The sequence below is a fragment of the Nannobrachium achirus genome, assembly GCF_963921795.1.
Source record: "Nannobrachium achirus genome assembly, chromosome: 20".
NCBI lineage: Eukaryota > Metazoa > Chordata > Actinopteri > Myctophiformes > Myctophidae > Nannobrachium > Nannobrachium achirus.
Genome location: NC_137827.1, coordinates 16,872,721 through 16,893,089, shown reverse-complemented (window position 1 = coordinate 16,893,089; position 20,369 = coordinate 16,872,721). Strand labels below are relative to the sequence as shown.

The following is a 20,369-nucleotide window of genomic DNA, read 5'->3' as shown; positions in this document are numbered from 1 at the left end:
ATGTGATTTGAGCAACATCTGACATGGCTGGCGGTATCAAATGTGTCTTCAACGGGACCAATGTAGAAAACGAGAATAAATGCACCACAGCAAACACCTCAGTATAAAGTAATAGTTGATTAAATCTGAGGATTCTCCTAATATAATACTGTATAAACAACTAAGCAGCATATGCCACATGTCCGTGCTATGCTTGCATGTAAAAAGTCTGGTGCTGTACAGCCTAATTTGCCAAAGAAGTTAACCCATTTAGGCCTTGCCTGACTCCAGCCAATAGACCCGCCCACTCTCTGAGTCTGAAATCAGGCTAATTTTTGAGCAAATCTTTGAATATACCGGTATGTATTTTCCAAGCGAACATTTGTTACTCAAATTTTGCTTCTAGGGGTCCCTGGAACTAAATACTTTGAGATGGGGGTCCGTGGCCAAATACATATCATTTTGGGGGTCCTTGACATGAAAAGTTTTGAGCACCTCTGACATAGAACCATAGGTTTTTCCAAACAACCTTAGAAGGATTTAGAAGACACTTATAGAATCGTGGTCAAAATATTCAAAGACTTGCATGAATGTTCATAATCTTTCAAAAATGGCAGATGTACAAGCTCGCAGCGGGGCACTCAGTGCCACGCTGTGAGCTTGTATATCTGCTATTTTTTAATAGTTGAAGCATAAAATAATGCGTTCCCGCCCGGTCTTCTTGGCGAGCAATTGGTTTTTCCAGGGGCTCTCAAAGGGCAGTGTTCTTCTTGTCTGGTCTCTTGTGAAGCGAGGCGGCGGCGGTGGTGGTGGTGGTGGTGTGATGATGGTGACGGTTGCTCTCCTCCTCCTGGTAGCCCTGCTTCATGTGGCTGGTCACGTACAGGAACAGAGCCTGGATCAGGACAAAGACACCATGATGTATGAACCAACCAAGGTTATTGTTGTACTTGACTAAAAACCAACAGTATAATGAAAACTATGGGGCGAGAGAAAAGGTTTTAGTTAACTGAAATGGAAATGAGGCAAGAAAACTAGGTGAATCTATTGTTTACAAAAGTTCTAGTTTTTGGCAACATACTATAGCATAGCAGTATTTGGCAGATATGAAATCTATCTTCCAATTTTGGGACATTTTTAACCAGTAAGACTCCCTAATCGGGAGATAAGCAACTGTCAGATCGCAGCGTGATTTTAGGGCAAAATGTGTAGGAGCAGTGTCCAAAAATGTGTTTGAAAAAATCGGCCAGATGGTGGCATTATATGGGACAGATCCATGTTGATGACACAAGTGTAGACATACTGTGTACTGATTTGCGTGATTTTAGGGCAAAATCTGTAGGGGCATCACTTAAAGCTGCACTCTAACTTTCATGTCCTACCCAAGTGATAAATGTTTTGCCGCAGAGCTAGCTTTTTTCTTTTTTTTGTAACTTTCTTTTCTTTTCTTTTTTTTGTAACTCTACTGCAGGCTCAAACTACATTTTCTCACCAGAACTGCAGGGAGACCAAACTGGTTTGCAGGTGTGAAGAATTCTGTGAAATCCACACATTTGCATTTTTCAGGGCGGGGTCACAAACTAACCCTCATTTTTTCCCTGTGACTGCGGCACACGCTGGGGCGGTTCTTGTGAAAGGTTAGGCATATTAGTTTTACTGTGGTTAAGTTTAGGAATATGGTTGGCTTTTGGCACCGTTTTATTGAGGTTAAGGTTAGGTTTAACCATAGTTTACTGAAGTTACATTGGTGCTGGTTAACTGTGAATTTGTGCTTTTTATCATATTGTTTATTACACAATTATACCTTTTTGAATCCCCTCCAAACAAATACCCCATGTTACAATAAGAAACGAAACTATAACTAAAACGTATATATTAAAATAAACTAAATTAGCAGGGGGGCGGCCGTAGCTGTGTCCCTGAGCAAGAACCTTAACCCCTAATAAGCCCTTTTGCAAATCCCGCCCCATTCTGCCCTGTTACTATGATAGGACATTTGACCCTGGGCAGATTGTTTTTATAGTGGCAGTGAATGGGATTTTTTTTCCCTTCATAGCCTCATTACAGCTATATAAAGTACCAAAGGAAAAACATCTAGGTGATATTAATAAAAAGGGAAGACAAAGGTACAGTAGTTACATTGCAAAACAGGGGGTTTACCCGAAAATATATGTTTTAATTTGTTTAATCCCAGTGGGACAGAATCCTCTTTGCAGATTCTTTTATAGTGGTAGTGGATGGGATTTTTTTCCCCTTCATAGCCTCATTACAGCTATATAAAGTACCACAAAAAACACATCTACGTGATATTAATAAAAAGGGAAGAAAAAGGTACAGTAATTACATAGCAAAACAGTAGTTTTCCCCCCGAAAATAAATGTTTTAATTAGTTTAATCCTCTGGATCAGAAAGAGAATAGACCGCGCATTGCATCCTGGGTAGGAAGAGGACAGAACTATAATCCTAACCTCACATAATAGGCTGGCTTTTCGTAATTCTGCCCATTTAAAATATATGTACCCAATCGTGACTCTTAGACCATTGATATGGTCCATGTGAACTAGTTTGTTGAAGCTTATTCATTATGATGAGCGAGATCACGGCCGAGATCGCGGCCGTACCGGGCGATCGCCGTGTCGCGCACTGCGGACAGTTTTGAAAGCCACATTTAACATTCTCCACTGCACAAACTCCACCCCCGATAGCAAAAAGTGAATGTTTTTTTCTGGTTGGCCAGTCAGGGAGTCTCAGGGACCAATCAGAAGGCTGACAAACGGTCTATTGCTCCCCGAGTGCCACATATGGCTGCTCACTGCATGCTCCTAGTCGTTATAGGATGGGTTAAGAGAATACATTTCACGTATGTGCAAATGTACTGTGACAAACAACTCCCCAAGGCGTGGGGCCTATATTATTTATTATTTATTATACTAGCAAACCAACTTCAAAAAGGAACTAAACTGAAATTGAAAAATGCAAAACTAAAATTACCTTGTGGTATAAAGTGGAGAATTATCTGAAAGGTAAAGAGAAGTAGAGAAGACCAAGCCCTGTCCCCATGTGGGGTCGATCTCCCTGGACAATAGCTCTCCACTCAAATTACTTGATTACCTGATGGCACCTGTTTTAGCAACACTGATATGAAACACAAATGCGTGGGGGGTAGACAAGATAAGCTGGAAGCAGTCAGACGGTTCCCCGGCCACTGCGTTCTCATGATTTCATATTACCTGGGTTGTAAGGAGCTCGTCTATTAAGTTTACCCAGAAAAAGTATTTTATGTGTTTTTTTATAGATAACCTCCACAGGCCTGCCCTGCTCTCCAACCTCAAAAGCAACAAATTGATTTTAGAGGGCATTTCTTACTGTAAGAGGCCGGTTTCAGGGTAGCTATGTCTAATTAATGTTTATTACGGTTTTGTATATGCTCTCTCTCTCTCTCTCTCTCTCTCTCTCTCTCTCTCTCTCTCTCTCTCTCTCTCTCTCTCTCTCTCTCTCTCTCTGTGTGTGTACTGTGTATATTTCTTCGGGCTGTGTGTGTGATAAGACTTCAAATCAATACCACGATTATTTCAAACTTTTGCTTTAATTATGATTCTTTTATAAAGAAAATGGCAGATCTACAACCTCACAAACGCAACATGAGTTTTTGGATCTATGTTTGATTTGGTACCATAAATATAATACAGGGTTAAGTGGTTAATCAGACAAATAGATTAGGTTAATTATAAAAGTTCTATTCAATGTTTTAAAATTACATTTTTGCTTGCCGATCTGTTGACATACTTTAGGATATTATTCCCAAAAAACTTGGCTCTATATACAGATTATTATATTAGTTATAAGTTGGTAATTGGCACTACAGGGATGCTACACTATTTTGAATCTAATTCATAGCCCAATGGGACAGTCGGCTGACACTGATTGGCTGAGAGACGAGAGGGAAACCTCTCAGCACCCCACCCACTCTGTAAAATACATTATTTTTGTCATGAAATAAAACGCATCCAACTCGACCGCCGCTTATTTCCGGCTTGTGTCTGCGGTGGCCGCTGGGTGGCTCGAGGTGGGTGCGTTTTATTTCATGACAAAAATAATGTATTTTACAGAGTGGGTGGGGTGCTGAGAGGTTTCCCACCGCGGAGAATAGACTTTCAACAACGCAAAACAACCTTTGGTTAGGTGAGTAGTGAAGTAGTTTAGTTTATGTTGACTGAAGTTGAGCCCTTGTAGGGGTACAGAACTCCTGGTCTAGTCTTTTAGCCAGCCGCCTGTCAGAGCTGGACCATAGTTAAGAGACAACCAGCCACCATTTTATCAGAAAACTTCAAAACAAAGGTTGCAAAAAAAACACTGCAGCTGGACTTTAATTGGTTAATTTTAATCACCTCCGCCGGTATTTGATTACAATTACCTGTTTGGCACCACCATACCATTTCTGTGATTGAATTTGGCTTTTCATTCACAGATTCCTACTTTGATTGGTACAGTTTCAACCAACCACAAGAACACTGCAGCTTGTATTGCATTCCATTTAAACTATGTCTGTGTGTACACCCTTCCCAATCTAGGTGGTTCTCCACTTTATCCACTTACGCCCTATATAGGAATAGCGTAAATACTGTACATGATCTACAAGCACTTTCTGGTTATTCTGCCCTGGGCGCTGGCCCTGAGGGAAAGTGGGACATGATTTTCTTGCGGGTCAGATGGTTAGATGTAGTTGTAATGGCCAAGAATATTAGTCAAACTTGCACATTGTAGAATATTTGAAAACTGCACTTTTGCTTTTAATGGGGGAAAAAAAACACAAAGATATAAATGTTTTAGTCATATAAAAGTAATTGGCTGTGACCTACATACCAAACCAAACCAAACCAATGACTTTGTGAACTGTTGCACCAAACGAAAGCTCCTTTGTCTTCAGTAGACCTTTTTACCACAGCCATATTAGCATTAAAACATAGTGGGGAAAACACTGGTGTTACCAATGATATTAATTGAGTCTTCTGTCCAGGTCAACATCAGGGTGCTGCTATTGTGCATGTTGGTTCACTGCTACATTAAATTGAACAGAGCCTTACTTCGTATCATTGGCAACAGCAACACGACCCGTGAACGAAGGCACATTACACAACACTTTGATGTCAAAAAGGCTCTTAAGAGCAGCGGCTTTATTTTTCAAGCGCTGCTGCATAAATAACATTTCAGGGATCCTGGGATGTGACATATGCCAGGAAGTGACATTTCTGCTTCGATGACATGTACATTCTGACATCAATCAAGGCCATGTTGCACTGGGTTGCATCTTGACATGTCTCACAGTGACGCACTGACAAACGAACAGAACTCTCTGGCACAAACAATCACTAGGCTGTTGATTACTACTGACATGAGGATTCCACTCATGGAGCCTATTTCGCAAGGCAGAGTGGATTCCCGGAAGGAATGTCTCGTGATGACAAACGGCTACACATGGGGCCCCAGATGTCAGCCAGAGCAGGGCTTCCAGAAGTTTACATGCCAAGGACCCCCAAAAAGCCATAGCCCCCACTGTTGTGAAATGGCATATTTTCTTGTTGTTGTTGTTGTTACGAGCTTTTCTACAAGCTCATATCCCACCGTAGTTTTTACATTTGAAATGATTATTATTTATTTAGTAATATTCCTCTCCTTTCCAAATGGCCTCACTGGCGCCTCCTGGTGGCATCCACTGTGGCTTACCTTCCAGGCCTCCTCCAGCTCTGGAGTCCATCTGTCTTTCAGGATAGGCTGGACTGCACAGATGAATTCTGCACCAACGTACTGAAAAATAATCCATAATACAATATGAGGAATATAGTTATTTTAGAAAATATGTCCGGAATTAATATATTTAATCTTTTACAGGTAGCAGGACAGTTTGTTTTCTAATCTAGAGTGCTACTAAACCTGGTGAGATAAAAAGTGTCTGATTCGTTCAGAGCAGTATCTGTGCTCTATTGTAGCCTATCACACGCTTCCAATATTTGTGGCATTTTGTTTCATCCAATCAGCAGAGAGAGAGAGAGACCATTTATCTGCTCACATTGATAGTGTTCCAGTTCCAATTTTGTCCGCTCATCTTTTTTGGTTTGTTTCTTCACTTTCAATTTCACTTGTTTATCCTGTATCCTGTATGAATTCTCTCTGCTAATTTGAGGAAATTGGGAACCCAACCAGAAAACCCATTTTCTGTTCACTAAAGAGCTTGTGAGATCGAGAGAGACGGCAAGACCCCTGTTACTGAACAAACACCCCATAGCAATGATTATTACGGGAATATGAGCATCTGCTCTTAATAAGAAAGCTTTCTCAAAGAAAAGAGGTTCAAAATATACTTCAGTGGAATTGTAATCTCCTCCTGATTGGGCCATAACAACATTTAACTGTAATTCATGGCTGTCTTCAGTAGACATCATCAAACATCTACTTAGCGTAAGTGAAAGTAGAATTTCTGAAGTTTAGAAAGTACTTACACGTCAAAGTTACTCAACTACACAGTAAAGAGGGTGTTTTCAGTTAGTTTCTTACAATAATAAAACAGAATGCTGCTTTCATTGTGTTTTCATTTCTTCTTTATTGGCTGTAATGTTTCGAGCCGGGAGGCTCTTCCCCAGACCTTATTTCCTCAGTGTAAGGTGTGAGGAAGAGCCTCCTGTTGTGCGAATTCTATTATTTCACGTTGAATTTTCGATCCAGCGCCCAGGATATGTGTGCCTTTTGTCACTTTGTGCCACCGTTTTCATTGCAATTAGTTTCTTTCCACCAAAGCTAGTCACTGTGTAGACTAGCTGTGTAGATCAGTGGTTCTCAACCTTTTCGGCCGCAACCCCCAAAATAATCATATTTTAACTGGGGACCCCCCACCCTGACAAGCACTAAGAGTTGAGGCATTACATTTTGTATAACACCGTTCTATTGTGAAAATAGCAGATCTACATGCTCACAATTTTAAAAGATTTTGCCTCTAATATTTGACAATTTGGCCAATGTTTAATCTGTCATTTTAGAGGTATTAAAAAGTCCTTAAATTGTCCCGACCCACAGGTTGAAAACCCCTGGTGTAGATGAGCGGCAGTCTTACGTTGTAGTATTTGGGCGGGGCGTTGTATTTATAATGGCTCCTCCCCAGGTCCACTGCCAGAACCTCCAGTCGCTCCAGTTGGTCCAGTCTGGCAACACTCTTCTCAATGAAGGACATCACACTGAAATGAAAGCGCTACGATTAGTGAACTAATGATTATTGTACATGCTCTGTCGTATGACCAAGCTCGCAACGAGCTTGTAGATCGGCTGTTTTGGAAGACAACAAGCATGATAACTATAATGAACTAGAACTGCACTCTGTCGAGGTAGGCCATGTATGGCCTACTTGTGCGCCAGCAGAGCGCGCCATGAGGTGCGCTCACCACTGGCATAACCAGGAATGCTGGTCCCTCATTGGCTGTTAATGATGATGTTGCCAGAAATGCTGGTCCCTGATTGGGCTACGGTCTTAAACAAACACAGCTATCTACCTACCTACATACATTACGCAGCCGAACGCAGTACTTGAGCACTCTGCTGGCGCAAGTAACTATAACTAGAAAGATGCAATTGGAAATTACAAGTGTGGTTGCCTTGAGGTGAGTCACAATTGCAAATATCTGTCAGTCCTTGTCCCTATTCGAGCGGTGCTAACCATTCCGTCCTTGTCCCTCTTATGCCCATATATGGAGATCCCTGATGTCATCAATGTTAAGCCCATATCTTGGAATGCCCATATGACATACTGTGTCAGACTCATGTGGTCTATCTATGATGTCAGTCATCGCCATATTTGGGAAAAGATAACATTTTAATTAAGTAAGCGGTGCTAACCATTCCATCCTTGTCCCTTGTATGCCCATATATGGATACATAATATCATCAATATTAAGCCCATATCTTGGAATGGACATACTGTGTCAGTCTCATGTGGTCTATATGATGTCAGACATATATGATGTCAGTCATCTCCATATTTGGGAAAAGTTACATTTTTAATTGGAGTCAATGGAGAAAGTTAATTCATGAATAAATTTATATACATTTTTGATATACGGCCCAAGTGTGTGCCGCAAAAACTGTGGGAGGAGTAGCGCCACAAAAAAAAAAGTTTATCCAGGAGGCCCTGGAAGATGCATGGATGGATTGAATAAAGGCAGACATTATTCACATGTAGGCCTATAGACGAAGAGAGAGCGATGCCTCTATGAGGGTGGTGCTGGAAGAAACATGCAATAGGCTATGGATAATCTGACTGATTAAAAATTATAAATAGGATAAACAAGTCAGGTAGCCTCGTTGTAGGCTACGTGACTTGTTTATCCTACCAGCTTAGCTATTCATAATGGTCTCCTCGTCTCCGTTAACTACCACTGATTCCGGGGGTGAGACTGATTGCATCCCATTATGTACTTCGGATGGATTTTGATCGGTGTTTCTATCATTTTCTATCATTCATGAAAGCGATCCAAACAATATAGTTCACCACTATCATTATAGTTGTGCTTGTGTGGACTCTGCCATTCACTTGAGTTGAAACAATGTTTTGAATAGTTATCATTCTTGGTGTGAATAGCCCTTCAGAGACAACATTCGTATAGCTGTATGATTGCATTGTGTTTATTGCAGCACTCTCGGATACGACGGTAACAATTGCCACAAATGGATTCATAATCATAATAACAAGCCTACACCGTGGCGTCAGTTCAGAAAAAGCTAAGGTATGCGTCCTCGCCAAATGGACAAACAATAAATGCTGCACTCTGTCACCCAATGATATATTTTATTGCGACAGTTTGTGAACCCAGCGTTCGTTCATCACTGGTGTCTTGCACGCGCGCGAAGACACCAGTCATGTTGCCATACCTTAGCAACAGGCATGATACAATTATTTTAAGAAGTACATTTTATTTCCCCCCCCGTTTCTACGGTTTCTTGGGCTGAATATGGCAGCCTGGAACGGTTGTTCAAGTGCAGCTAAACTTGGCATGTTAGTAAACGTGCCACAATTAACAATAATGCATTGCACCTGTGTAGCTGACCTGCGGAACCTGGGAATATACCATTCTGTCAAGATGGGGAGAATAAAATATAGCCTACCATGCTGTCAAAATGGGGATAATACAAGTGTGGAGAATGAAAAAGTAAAGTGACCATTGTTAGATTTTGCATTTGTAGTTATTTTACTGTAATTTAAGAAAATAATAACCAGCACAGATAGAGACATTCATCGATTTATATTTAAAAGTAACTTTTATTTCCCCCCCTGGACCCAGTGTATGGCAGCTGCATACCCCTGCCATACCCAATTGACGCCCCTGAGCCTACAACCAAAATAGTAGATAATGCAATGTTTCTGTCATACACATTGCTGTGTGTGTTTGTACGTGCGCATGCGTGTTTGTGTGTGTGTCCGTCTGCCTGAGTAATGACACAGCAAACCTTTGTACTAATGTCCCTGAGAGTATTTGAAGGGCAGTTTGACCTTATCAGTGCATTGGAGGGCGGCTGGATGATGGCAGTCTGATATACCTTTATGTTCTCAGGCATCATTTGCACCGCTGGCCTTGTGCTGAGTGGAAACACAAAGGCTGTCTGTGCACAGGGGCGTCATAGTGCGTCATAAGGGGGGGAGTGGGACTGAGTTACTAGGGCTCAAGCTGGAGGAGGCCTTCATTATTTTATACTTAAAATAATGAATAATGAAAAATAGCAGATACACAAGCTCACAGCACTGCACAGAGTGCCGCGCTGCAAGCTGGTATTTTGAGATATACTAAATATTTTGAGATGGGGGTCCGTGGCCAAATACATATCATTTTGGGGGTCCTTCACATGAAAAAGTGTGAGCACCACTTACATAATAAACATAGGTTTTTCAAAAAACCTTAGAAGGATTTGAAATATTCAAAGATTTGCAAACATTTTCACGATTTTTCAAAAATAGCAGATCTATAAGCTTGCAGTGCGGCACAGAGTGCAGCGCTGTGAGCGCTTGTAGGGTATTTCTGCTATTTTTCAAAAGTTAAAGTACCCAGGGCCCAGAATTTGGTGGACAGACACCCCTGTCTGTGCATGAAGTGACACGGGTGCCTGTTGTAATGATGCGTCCTCGCCAAATGGGCAAACAATAAATCCTGCACTCTGTCACCCAATGATATATTTTATTGCGACAGTTTGTGAACCCAGCGTTCGTTCACAAACGTTAAGTATCCCAGTGTTTTTGTTCTGTCTCCTCGTGTGTGTGTGTGTGTGTGTGTGTGTGTGTGTGTGTGTGTGTGTGTGTGTGTGTGTGTGTGTGTGTGTGTGTGTGTGTGTGTGTGTGTGTGTGTGTGTGTGTGTGTGTGTGTGTGTGTGTGTGTGTGTGTGTGTGTGTGTGTGTGTGTGTGCGCATGCACACGTGATTGTGGTGAGCATTTGTCAGTGTGTGGCAGTGTGTCGCGAGCATTTTTCTGCGTGTACGTGGAGGTGTGTGTGTGTGTGTGAAAGAGAAAACTCTGTACAGTAATATTATCTCTAATGACAACTGTATGTTACTGTATGGTACTTATGTGGATGAGATTCTCAAACCATGTTGAATTAGGATTCTGTAACGTGATTTCTGATTTGTGTTTTACCTCTACACATTGTGAGCTTGCAGATCGGCTACTTTCTGCAAACGTTTGACTATTTTCGCCATTATAAGGACGCTAGGGTTCCTGTGGTTAAAAGAAATAGAGAATAGTGATGTTTCTGTGCTGGAACTTCATCAGGCAAACTGCAGGTCTGATTAGGCCTGTCACAATTATTACACAATCGTCTAATCGCAATTATTTGAGGTAGTCGCAATTATTTTTGAATAATCGTCATAATCGTTTGCATGTTGAGAAATGTTCGTATAGTTTCAAAAAGCAGTGGAAATAGCAGATCTACAAGCTCACAATGTCGCATTTCCACTATCAAAGTATAAAGTTGTCAAATATGTCAGTAATGTCTTTGTATATTTAGGTTATGTCATATCTGCCATGTGCAACTTCAAAGCCTACAAGCCAAACAGAAATATAAATCGTCAATGACAAAACACAATTAAATCGTCGATCGCAATTATCTGAGTCATAATTAATCGTCATGTAAAATGGCATAATCGTGACAGCCCTAAGTCTGATGAATATGCATGTGAGCTGCAGTGGGCAGAGGGAGAGTGACTGACCGCAGGCCGTGTGCCCTCAGCTCTCGGCTGGTCCTCAAGCGGTCCAGGTCCTCCACGTCTCGGAACAGGAAGAACACGTCTTTGCACTCAGGATGGGTCTCGAACAACCTGTTACCATGACAACGGTAAGCAGACATCTGTGAGTCACTGGTCATTAACAACAGCCTAACCCAACCACACACGCACGCACACACGCACGCACGCACGCACGCACGCACACACGCACACACACACACACACACACACACACACACACACACAGAGAGAGAGTGGACTTTAAAGAAGTGGTTCTCAAACCTTTTAATTCCAAGGACCCCCGTAACTCTGAAAGTGTACAAATGTAACTCTCAGAGTAACACACCTGTAAGGGTCCATTTGGAGCCAGTGCTGTAGTCTAGTTTTATTTTTTTAGATAGTATATACTGTACTATAATTATTCTCTCACGCATGGCATGTGCACGCACATACAGTATGCACGCGGTCACTGAATGAAATACTAATACTAATTAGTATGCCATTATATGTATTGTTAAGTAAATGTGTGAAGTAGCTACTTTGACACTCTCATGGCCAGCGGTCATTGTATATACTCAAAATTTCCATTTGAGTATATACTGTATGCCAACTGTGTTCAGCTCTGGAACACATTCTGAGCGCCTGTCTAAAAGCGCTCGGCCAGGGCTGTTACACCTGGCGCCGCAACCAAGTCAGCAAAGATATCAGCAGCTGTAGCCAAGTGTGCAACACCACCTGCACAATCGCTTTTGTCAAAGCAGGAGACCAGCCAAGGGCGGGTCGTGAGAAGGCACCAGCAGGGATCCTGGCAACTGCCCAGGACTGGCAGCTCTCTGTAGACATTGAGAAGCAGTTGAAGTTCCCCCAGCACATTGTAAGCTCTGCCCTGAGGCCAGATATCCTTCTGGTCTCAGAGAGCACCAAGAACATCATAATTCATGGAGCTGACAGTGCCATGGGAGGACCGCTTGGGGGAGGCCCATGAAAGGAAGAGGACCAAATACGAAGACCTGGTCATCGACTGTCGTGCGTTGGGCTGGAAGGCAAAATGTATGCCCATCAAAGTTGGCAGCAGAGGATTTGTGGGGCACTCATTCCACAAAGCCCTAAGTGCCCTGGGCATCACGGGAACAGCAAGGAGCAGAGCCATCAAGGACATCACCGAAGCAGCTGAGAAAGCCTCGAGATGGCTCTGGATCCAGAGAGGAGAACCATGGGGACAAGTGAATGCCACCTGAACACAAGCCGTGGTCTGATCAACCGTGGCTGGGTCGCCTGGGCGAGGATGTCTGATGTTGTAAGACCCGAAACATCTGACGACCTCAGGATACATCACTGATGATGTGTTCAGGTGCATCAGAAGACTCTGATGTATTCAAGAACTATGTATATAGCATATACTGGTAGAACACACGCCACCGTACTATGACTCACCATATATTTGACATTACTTTCCAAAGGATAATGTGGTTTGTTTGACCTTTGAGGAAGCCACATAATCCTATTCATTTCAGTACGGTACAAGATATAATTTCTTACGCTAATAATTGTCCAGTTCTTTATGTGTGGCTCTGCAAGCCATCTATGAGAGGGTCTGTGTGTCTGTGTCTGTGTTTGCCTGTCACTCTGTCTATGTATCCGGACCTAATCTCCTAAACAGCTTGACTGATCATCATCAGTGCCAAATCTTGCATGCATACTACTCTGTAGGCCACAGAAGTAGCTCCACAACTTTGTGTTCACAATCACATATCGTCACTGTCGGAAAAAGAAACCTTGTATCTCCATGTTTCAAGTTTGTAAGTTTTTTCACCAAGTAAAGCCCTGCTTCATCATACAAGGCCGTCGCACAAAAGTAGTGAAAACAGCCTCGCGGCGCGAGGCGTTGTGTGCTTGTAGATCTGCTATTTTCACCAGTTTAGTTCATTTTTAAAACAATAAATACAAAACGAAAGGTCTTGGACATACAAGGTTTCCACCTGACAACAACGATATGTTTTATCCCTTTTCTTTTACATATTCGAGTTTAATTGTATAATGGGAGAGTCGACAAGGCTCTGATCAGGCAATCATCAGATTGTATACACTGGGGTTTTCAAGCACAGATAGATTTCAAATGTCCATCTGAAAAACAGTTGGCAGCGTATTATGGCAGCAGCAGGAGCTGGGATTCCAGATTCTAGATTTATAATGTCATCTGAGCTTTCATGGTTGATCGGATAAAATTGTGTCATGGTACTCGAATTAGTTTTAAGTGGACAAATATCCTGCATCCGTTATGGATGCACTGACTGCTTGTCATTTTCTACATTTTTTTTGTCAATGAAGAGGAAGGCAAATTCATCGCCGGCTCCAGTGGATATAAAAGTTCAGAGGAGGGTTTGTTATCGTTCGACCGTGGCAAACAAGGCACGTCATTATTGTTTTTGGCAATGATGTAATCGGAAGAAGGACCGTCTTGCATTTCTCCTTGTCAAATAATAAATGTGAAGTCTTTCATTACCAATGTCATAATGAACACAGAGATGTGCTTTTCTCCACCTGTGTTCAGCTTTTCAACAACATTTTAATAACTTAAGTGTAAACAAATGTGCTATCTAAAAGAAATAAAGCCATTAACGGGGAAATGTCCTTGTTAGCATACAACATTGTCAAAGCTGTGACAACGGCATGTATTGACAGGGGTTATGATCCTTTTTTAATTTGATTTCATAACGGAAGAGTTCCACACATTGAGCACACGTGTCGCCATGATGATTAGCTGTTCGCGTCTCATCCAGAAGACATCCTTCCTCCCCACTGCTAATGCTTTGAATAGAGATGTGATTGTGCCCTTTTTTTTTTACAACACTCGTCGTCTCCATCAAACTCTGCTTCTGCTCCTCATTACTGTCCCTCCCCACTGTTTTATGCCACCAGCTGCAATCAGCATCATCAGGACACAGTCAGGGAGCCTTCTTCCATGCGACCCATTTCCTCGAATAGTCCATGGGCCATACGAGATGTCAGTATCCGAAAGGTGGCAAAGGTTACCATGCATTTTTGAAAAGCTCTATATGTGTACTTTGTGTAGATTATATTTTGGTATGATAACCCTTTCTGAGACGCTAAATTGGTGTTATCAGCCGCTAGAGTCTGTGTCCCATCAACATTACTATACAGGAAAAAAAAGCAAAACATCTGCTTCAAGTAGCACTAGGGTTTTTTCCATGATTCTGAATCCATTGCAAGCATCTGTTTTGCACGAAAAACATTCCTTGGGCTAAAAACGGCCCCACAAGACTATGGTTTAGTGATGAAAAGTGATGAGTCATCACTTTTCACACTTTTGTGGGACACAGACTCTAGCGGCTGATAACACCAATTTAGCTGTGTCTCAGAAAGGGTTATCATACCAAAATATAATCTACAGATATAGAGCTTTTTGCTATGGAAAGAATCACACCTAGTGTGAAGTCAGCGGTGCTATTTTTGAGAGCGCCCCGCTAGCCAATCACAGAGCGTCCTACGAAGCTTGGCCAATGGGACCCAGATTGCATTTACTCTTTAAGTTGTGTTGTACTCAAGCCGAGATAAAAAGGTTGATGCTGATTCTGTTCACGAAACAACATGTGCTGGAGGGGAAACAAAACAAGAGGAGATGACATTGTCAACGAGACCATTGTTTCTGAAATTCCCTTGTGGGTTTGAGGTAGAGGGCTGGTTATCAGTAACTCATCAACGATATATATAGCACCTAAATGCAATTCACGCACCAACATTGGAGGCAACCAAGACCAACCTGCTCAACGGAGCAATTATTATGGGTTCAGTGTCTTTCTCAAGGAGTCGGACACTTCAACACAAATCCAAGAGGAGCTGGGGATCAAACTGGGATAGGAACCTTCCTTCTAGTTTCATTAAACAGGCCACTCTACCACCTGAGCCACTGCCGGCCACAGTTATTATATCTTTTGACAAGATTCACCTGCCTAAAATAGGGCGCCAGGTTGAAATCCGCCATAGATCTGTGTTCTTTTACATAGAAATGATAATGCAGAGCGGTTCATTGTAGTGCAAAGCAACAAATGTGTCACAACTTTCTAAATTACTTCTTGAAGTTGAAGCCCACATTTTTTCTAAATATCTGTCATTTCTTTACATCGATGTATTTTACGTTTTGGTTTTCCGATGCCTTATTTACAATGAATGTTTGTCTGTTTCACTGACTAGCAGACACATTTAAATCACTATTGTCTACACTTACAGGTTATTGTGCCCTTTGGCACAATAACCTGTACCTGTACACACACCCGTGTGTGTTGGTACACGGGTGTGTGTACCAACACACACCTTATACACAGCTAGATTGTATTTTTCCAGGGCAGGTTCATTGCTGAGAAAGTGTAGTTTCAGGCACCATTCATTGCCTTACAACAAAAATATGGGAGGTTTAGTGGTCTATTCATTTGAAAACCCAAATAATGTTTATACAGTATACAACAGTGGATACATTAACTCTGAGGATTTTACTGTGTACAATTTCCACCACCATAGAGTTTAAGTGTTAGTGGGGGGTTTGGATGGAGGGAGCAACTATGTGTGCATGTGGCTGGCCTGAGATTGATTGGATGGATGGATGGAGCTTGTTAGTGGAAAGTCATTATAGAATTCCTCTTGGAATAAATTTGTGAGAAATATGCAAATTCAGAATATTCTGATCCGACTCCTCCCTCCCTCATCTCGTTGACAAGAGCATAAATCAAAAATGTCTCCTTTCTCCAAAGTCCACACATCCAACATAAACATAGCCACTTGTCATTGTGTATGTCCCTCTTGCAAAACAAAGGCACGTATGCAGGCATGCGTAAAATACGCATACAACGTACACGCATATTGGTGCACGTGGAATTTTAATTGGAGCCATGAGTTGGCTCTTCTCAGATAGCACCCATGAAAATAGCACGATAGGTACTGTACAACATGAAGTACTGTACACCAGTGTTTCTCAAATGGGGGTAAGTGCACCCCTAGGGGTACACAGGGGTACTGCAGGGGGTACGTGTGGAAAAACTAGAAAATGGGAATATGTATTGTATATGTATTTTACTGTTATCAGTGTTATGGTTAATGATAAAACATTGACAGAGTTTGTGTGAACCTGCTCATCTGTACATTTCTAAAACAATCAATTACTTGACTAGTAGTAACTGTTCTTGAATAGAAAGCACTGTTTATTTATTTTGAACATATTGGTATTGAAACTGGACTTTTGATGTCAATTTTGCTGCAGTCAGAGCAAGGGGGTACTTGGCTTTGGAAATCAGTGTAAGGGGGTACTGCAGCCAAAAAAGATTGAGAACCACTGCTGTACATCATGAGTTTTGAAAAATACAGTATAAACTCAACCAAATGATTTCCTCTACCAGCATTAAGATTTCAGAATGCTTTCTGTATGCAAGCTACTATGTGCTACACTGGCAAGAAAAAACAGAGAAGCTTGATCCAACAAGACTGTATAAAAGCTATAGTTAAACATGGTAATGATAAATAGATTTGATAAATCAGTTAAAAAGCTCATCAACAGAACCTATAGCAAGTTCACACTTTTAGGTTTGATGTGCAAGATAGATATGCTCGGCAGTGGCACTCACCACCAATAAAACAACATATAATATAAAAGGCTATCGTATTGAATGAGAGCAGTGCAGAGAGCAACTGTGGTTCCGTAACAGCAAGAAAGAACTGAGATAAATGATGTAGGCATAAAAAGGGCACTTTCTCCCATGACCGGCAGGTGCCCGGGCACTGGTTGGCTCCTCTGTGTGCACGTGCCTGGCCTGGGGGCCCTGAGGTGGCCCTTGTCCACGGGAGGCCCCTGTGGTGTCGGGCTAATATGTTAAGGTCAATCTCCTTAACTGTCTCGGATCAAGCCCCGGGGACATGGCCCCCGAACGGCTTCTGAGCTGTCCGCTCACTCCGCTGTGTGCCTGGGAGTCACACTCTCCTGGTTCCACCAGCAGCAGCAGCAGCAGCAGCATAACATCTGTCTGTCCTCATTAACAACAAACACCACAGCAGCGCCACATTATTCTTAGTGTTCCTAGTATTTTCCACGCGTCAGGCTGGAAGACATTTCAATCAATGTCATTGATAATAAGTGTTTACTCTTTGTTGTTCTCCACGCTGAATGAGACCTTAAAGTTTTACTATGTAACTTTTTTTATAAAACAAATCTTAAAATTGTCCTAACTGTTAAATCGCTAAAGTTTTAGAACACCCACTCCGTTATTTTCAGCTTCTGAAGCCTTCTCTTTATATGTTTTCTATGAGCCGTGAGGGGGGGAGAATTTCGCGCCATGATTACGTAATCTGCATCATCTGTATACGTTGTGTATACGTTGCCCAATCACATCGCCGATCATGCACACATGGTACACTACCGGCCAATGCAGCGCATCTTGAAGTGGGGTCGCCATATTTGTAGTCGCCCGTGTGTCTCTTTACTCAAAAGGTAATTCTCGCCTACCAGGCAGGGTGAAATAGTCCGTTTCTCCGGAATGCCTGAACGCACAGGAACCAGGGACCCCTCTAAAGATAGCTCTCGGCGTTGTGGAGGCAGACGCGGGGGTGTGAAGGTATGAAAAACGGGCGAAAGACGCGAACGCGACCGCGGTTTGCTATATGGCTACTGACCACTAGTTGAGAATCTTACACAGTATAGCTTTAAGGTGTGTATTATGTAACTAATATTGTTAAGACTTTGTTGAGATCGTGTGATGCATGCAGTGCACAGTGATGTGCGAGAGATGGATACAGAGACAGGGAGAATGACTGAGAGACAGAGAGAGATAGGGGGGATGGAGAGAGGTCCATCTATACTATAATTTTGCGAATGTCTGAGTGAGTGAGTGTCTGTCTGTCTGTCTGTCTCAGCGTTTCTCCTTGGTGGCTGGAGCAATTGATCTGAAAACGCATCACCATCAGCATATGAACACACCTGACATAACTGTGAAGCCCGTTTGTCACTTTCACAAATCGTATGCTGTATATTAGCATTTTTATGGTGTATCTATATCTATTTAGCCTACAGTACCTTTTGTGACCACACATGTTAAGGGAGGGGCGCTGTTGTTCAGGCCATGCACAATCACACACAAACCCACCCACACACACACACACACACACACACACACACACACACGGGGGGGGGGGGGGGGGGAGTGTGTGTGTGTGTGCGGGGGGGGGGGGGGGGGGTTCTGGCCCTCTTACAGATGTTGTCCAAAAATCATGCAGATCGGGGGGGGGGGGGGGGGGGTTCTGGCCCTCTTACAGATGTTGTCCAAAAATCATGCAGATCGGTACACAGTATCTCTGTAGCCGTTAAATGGAACGGGTATTTCTTACATTGATGCTCCTACATATTAGCATGCAAGCACCAGTTAAAGTTACTTTCCATCCCTCATATACTGTATGCACAGTGCACATCCCATAACCCACACACTGCACATCATTTTGGAGCTCATATCTTTGAACGGGTAAGGGCTAGTTTTTAATAAAACAGTGGATAAGGAGACAGAGGACCGTGAACTGTTGGTTGAAAGGGAAAATCACAATGAAATATAATGTGTTCTTTTGCATCTAACATACAACTCACTTTTTTAAGGTTTGGATATGTCTGTCCTGGAGCTATAAGAGCAGAGTGACGACTGTAGTGATGATGTGATTTAGAAATTGACGTAAATCCTGTAGCTGCATCTGCTCCATTAATGACTAATGGATGAACTTCAGGGATATCATGACAGAACCCATGATTGTTTTACTTATACTCATTTTACTGGGGTATGACAGAACAACTGAATGTAAGTACCTGTAATATGATACAATTGAAAATCTATGATCCCACAAAGTCAGTCTCTAATTCAGTGTGAATGGACCGACTCCAAAACATAACCTGATCAGGCTACATCATATGTTCATGATGATGCTCTGATTTCCAGCTCAGGTGGTGACAGTTATCTTTGTTTATAGACAGGCTACTATTTATCTGTACAAAACCATTGATTATTTACAATCACAATCACATATTGAACCAACTGAACCACTCTTCTCCCCAAAAGACAAACCTATATCAATGCTTTAGGGCTGGAAGTGGTTAAGGGTAACCTACAGCATGAACACACAACTGAATCAATGAGAACGTTTTAAGTCTTCTTCAAGATAAATGCAATGCTGACAGTTTCAGAAAGCATAGCCTAATTTATATTGTCTAGCTTTCCTTTTCAATCATTTAGTTTGATCTTAAAACTATAAACATGCAGGCTATTGCCGCATGGAACAAGTGGTTTAATTACTTTAATTATAGATAGGCTGTTTTACCTGAAAGTGGATCTTTTAACAGATACTGTAACGTTTTTTTCTTTTTTTTCTTATTTCATCTCACCTGACGAACATGATAATTCCAACTTTGGCGATGTCGTCCTGAATAACTTTCCATGACTCTTTGATCATCTGGATCTGCTCCTCGCTGAGACGTGCGGAGCCACAAGCAGCAGCAGCATCCTCTGTATTGCGCGCTACACCACCTGGCTTCACCAGACCTGATATTGCGCAGCCCATTTTCTGCAGGACCTCAGCGACGACAGGTCAGCAACGGCGAATGAACCGGTTTGTGTCAGATAAAACTAAGTCCTGGTGTTCCTGGCATCTGGTTTCAGGCTGCATCAAGTGGTTTCCAGGCAGCTGTAGCGCGCAGGCAGTGCGCTGGTCTCTGTGTGGTAATGACCACTGTAACCTGTGGTAGCCTACAAGAGGCGGGGCTCTCGTATTAGAAGTCATACGGCAAAAATAAACCAATCTTATTCAGCTGTTCCAGATATAGCTCAATTAATTGAATATAAAAGGCCCCCCAATATAAACAAGCCATTAATTTGTGCTTTGTTCCGAAAGGAGCTAATCTGTACTGTACTGTTCTGTAGGACTTCTTCTATCAATCAGGTAATAAAATAAGTTGCAAGGTTGCAAGATATCTTGAAGAGAATAAATTGATTGATGAGTTACAATCTGGCTTCAGAGAATCCCATTCCACTGACACAGGCCTTCTCTATTTGAACCGCATCAAACAAGAGGTGGATTTGGGCAAATATTGCAGCATGGTCAT

General features: G+C 42.2%; 1 protein-coding gene across 1 annotated transcript; it reads right to left on the bottom strand.

The window, feature by feature from the left end:
* Positions 1–730: 730 nt before the first annotated feature.
* xgb (x globin) lies at positions 731–19,828 on the bottom strand (the record flags this gene model as incomplete). Its single annotated transcript, XM_080750865.1, has 5 exons — positions 731–874; positions 5,704–5,784; positions 7,085–7,205; positions 11,216–11,323; positions 19,653–19,828. The coding sequence occupies 5 exons, from the start codon at positions 19,826–19,828 to the stop codon at positions 731–733; spliced, it is 630 nt and encodes a 209-aa protein (XP_080606991.1).
* Positions 19,829–20,369: the final 541 nt, after the last annotated feature.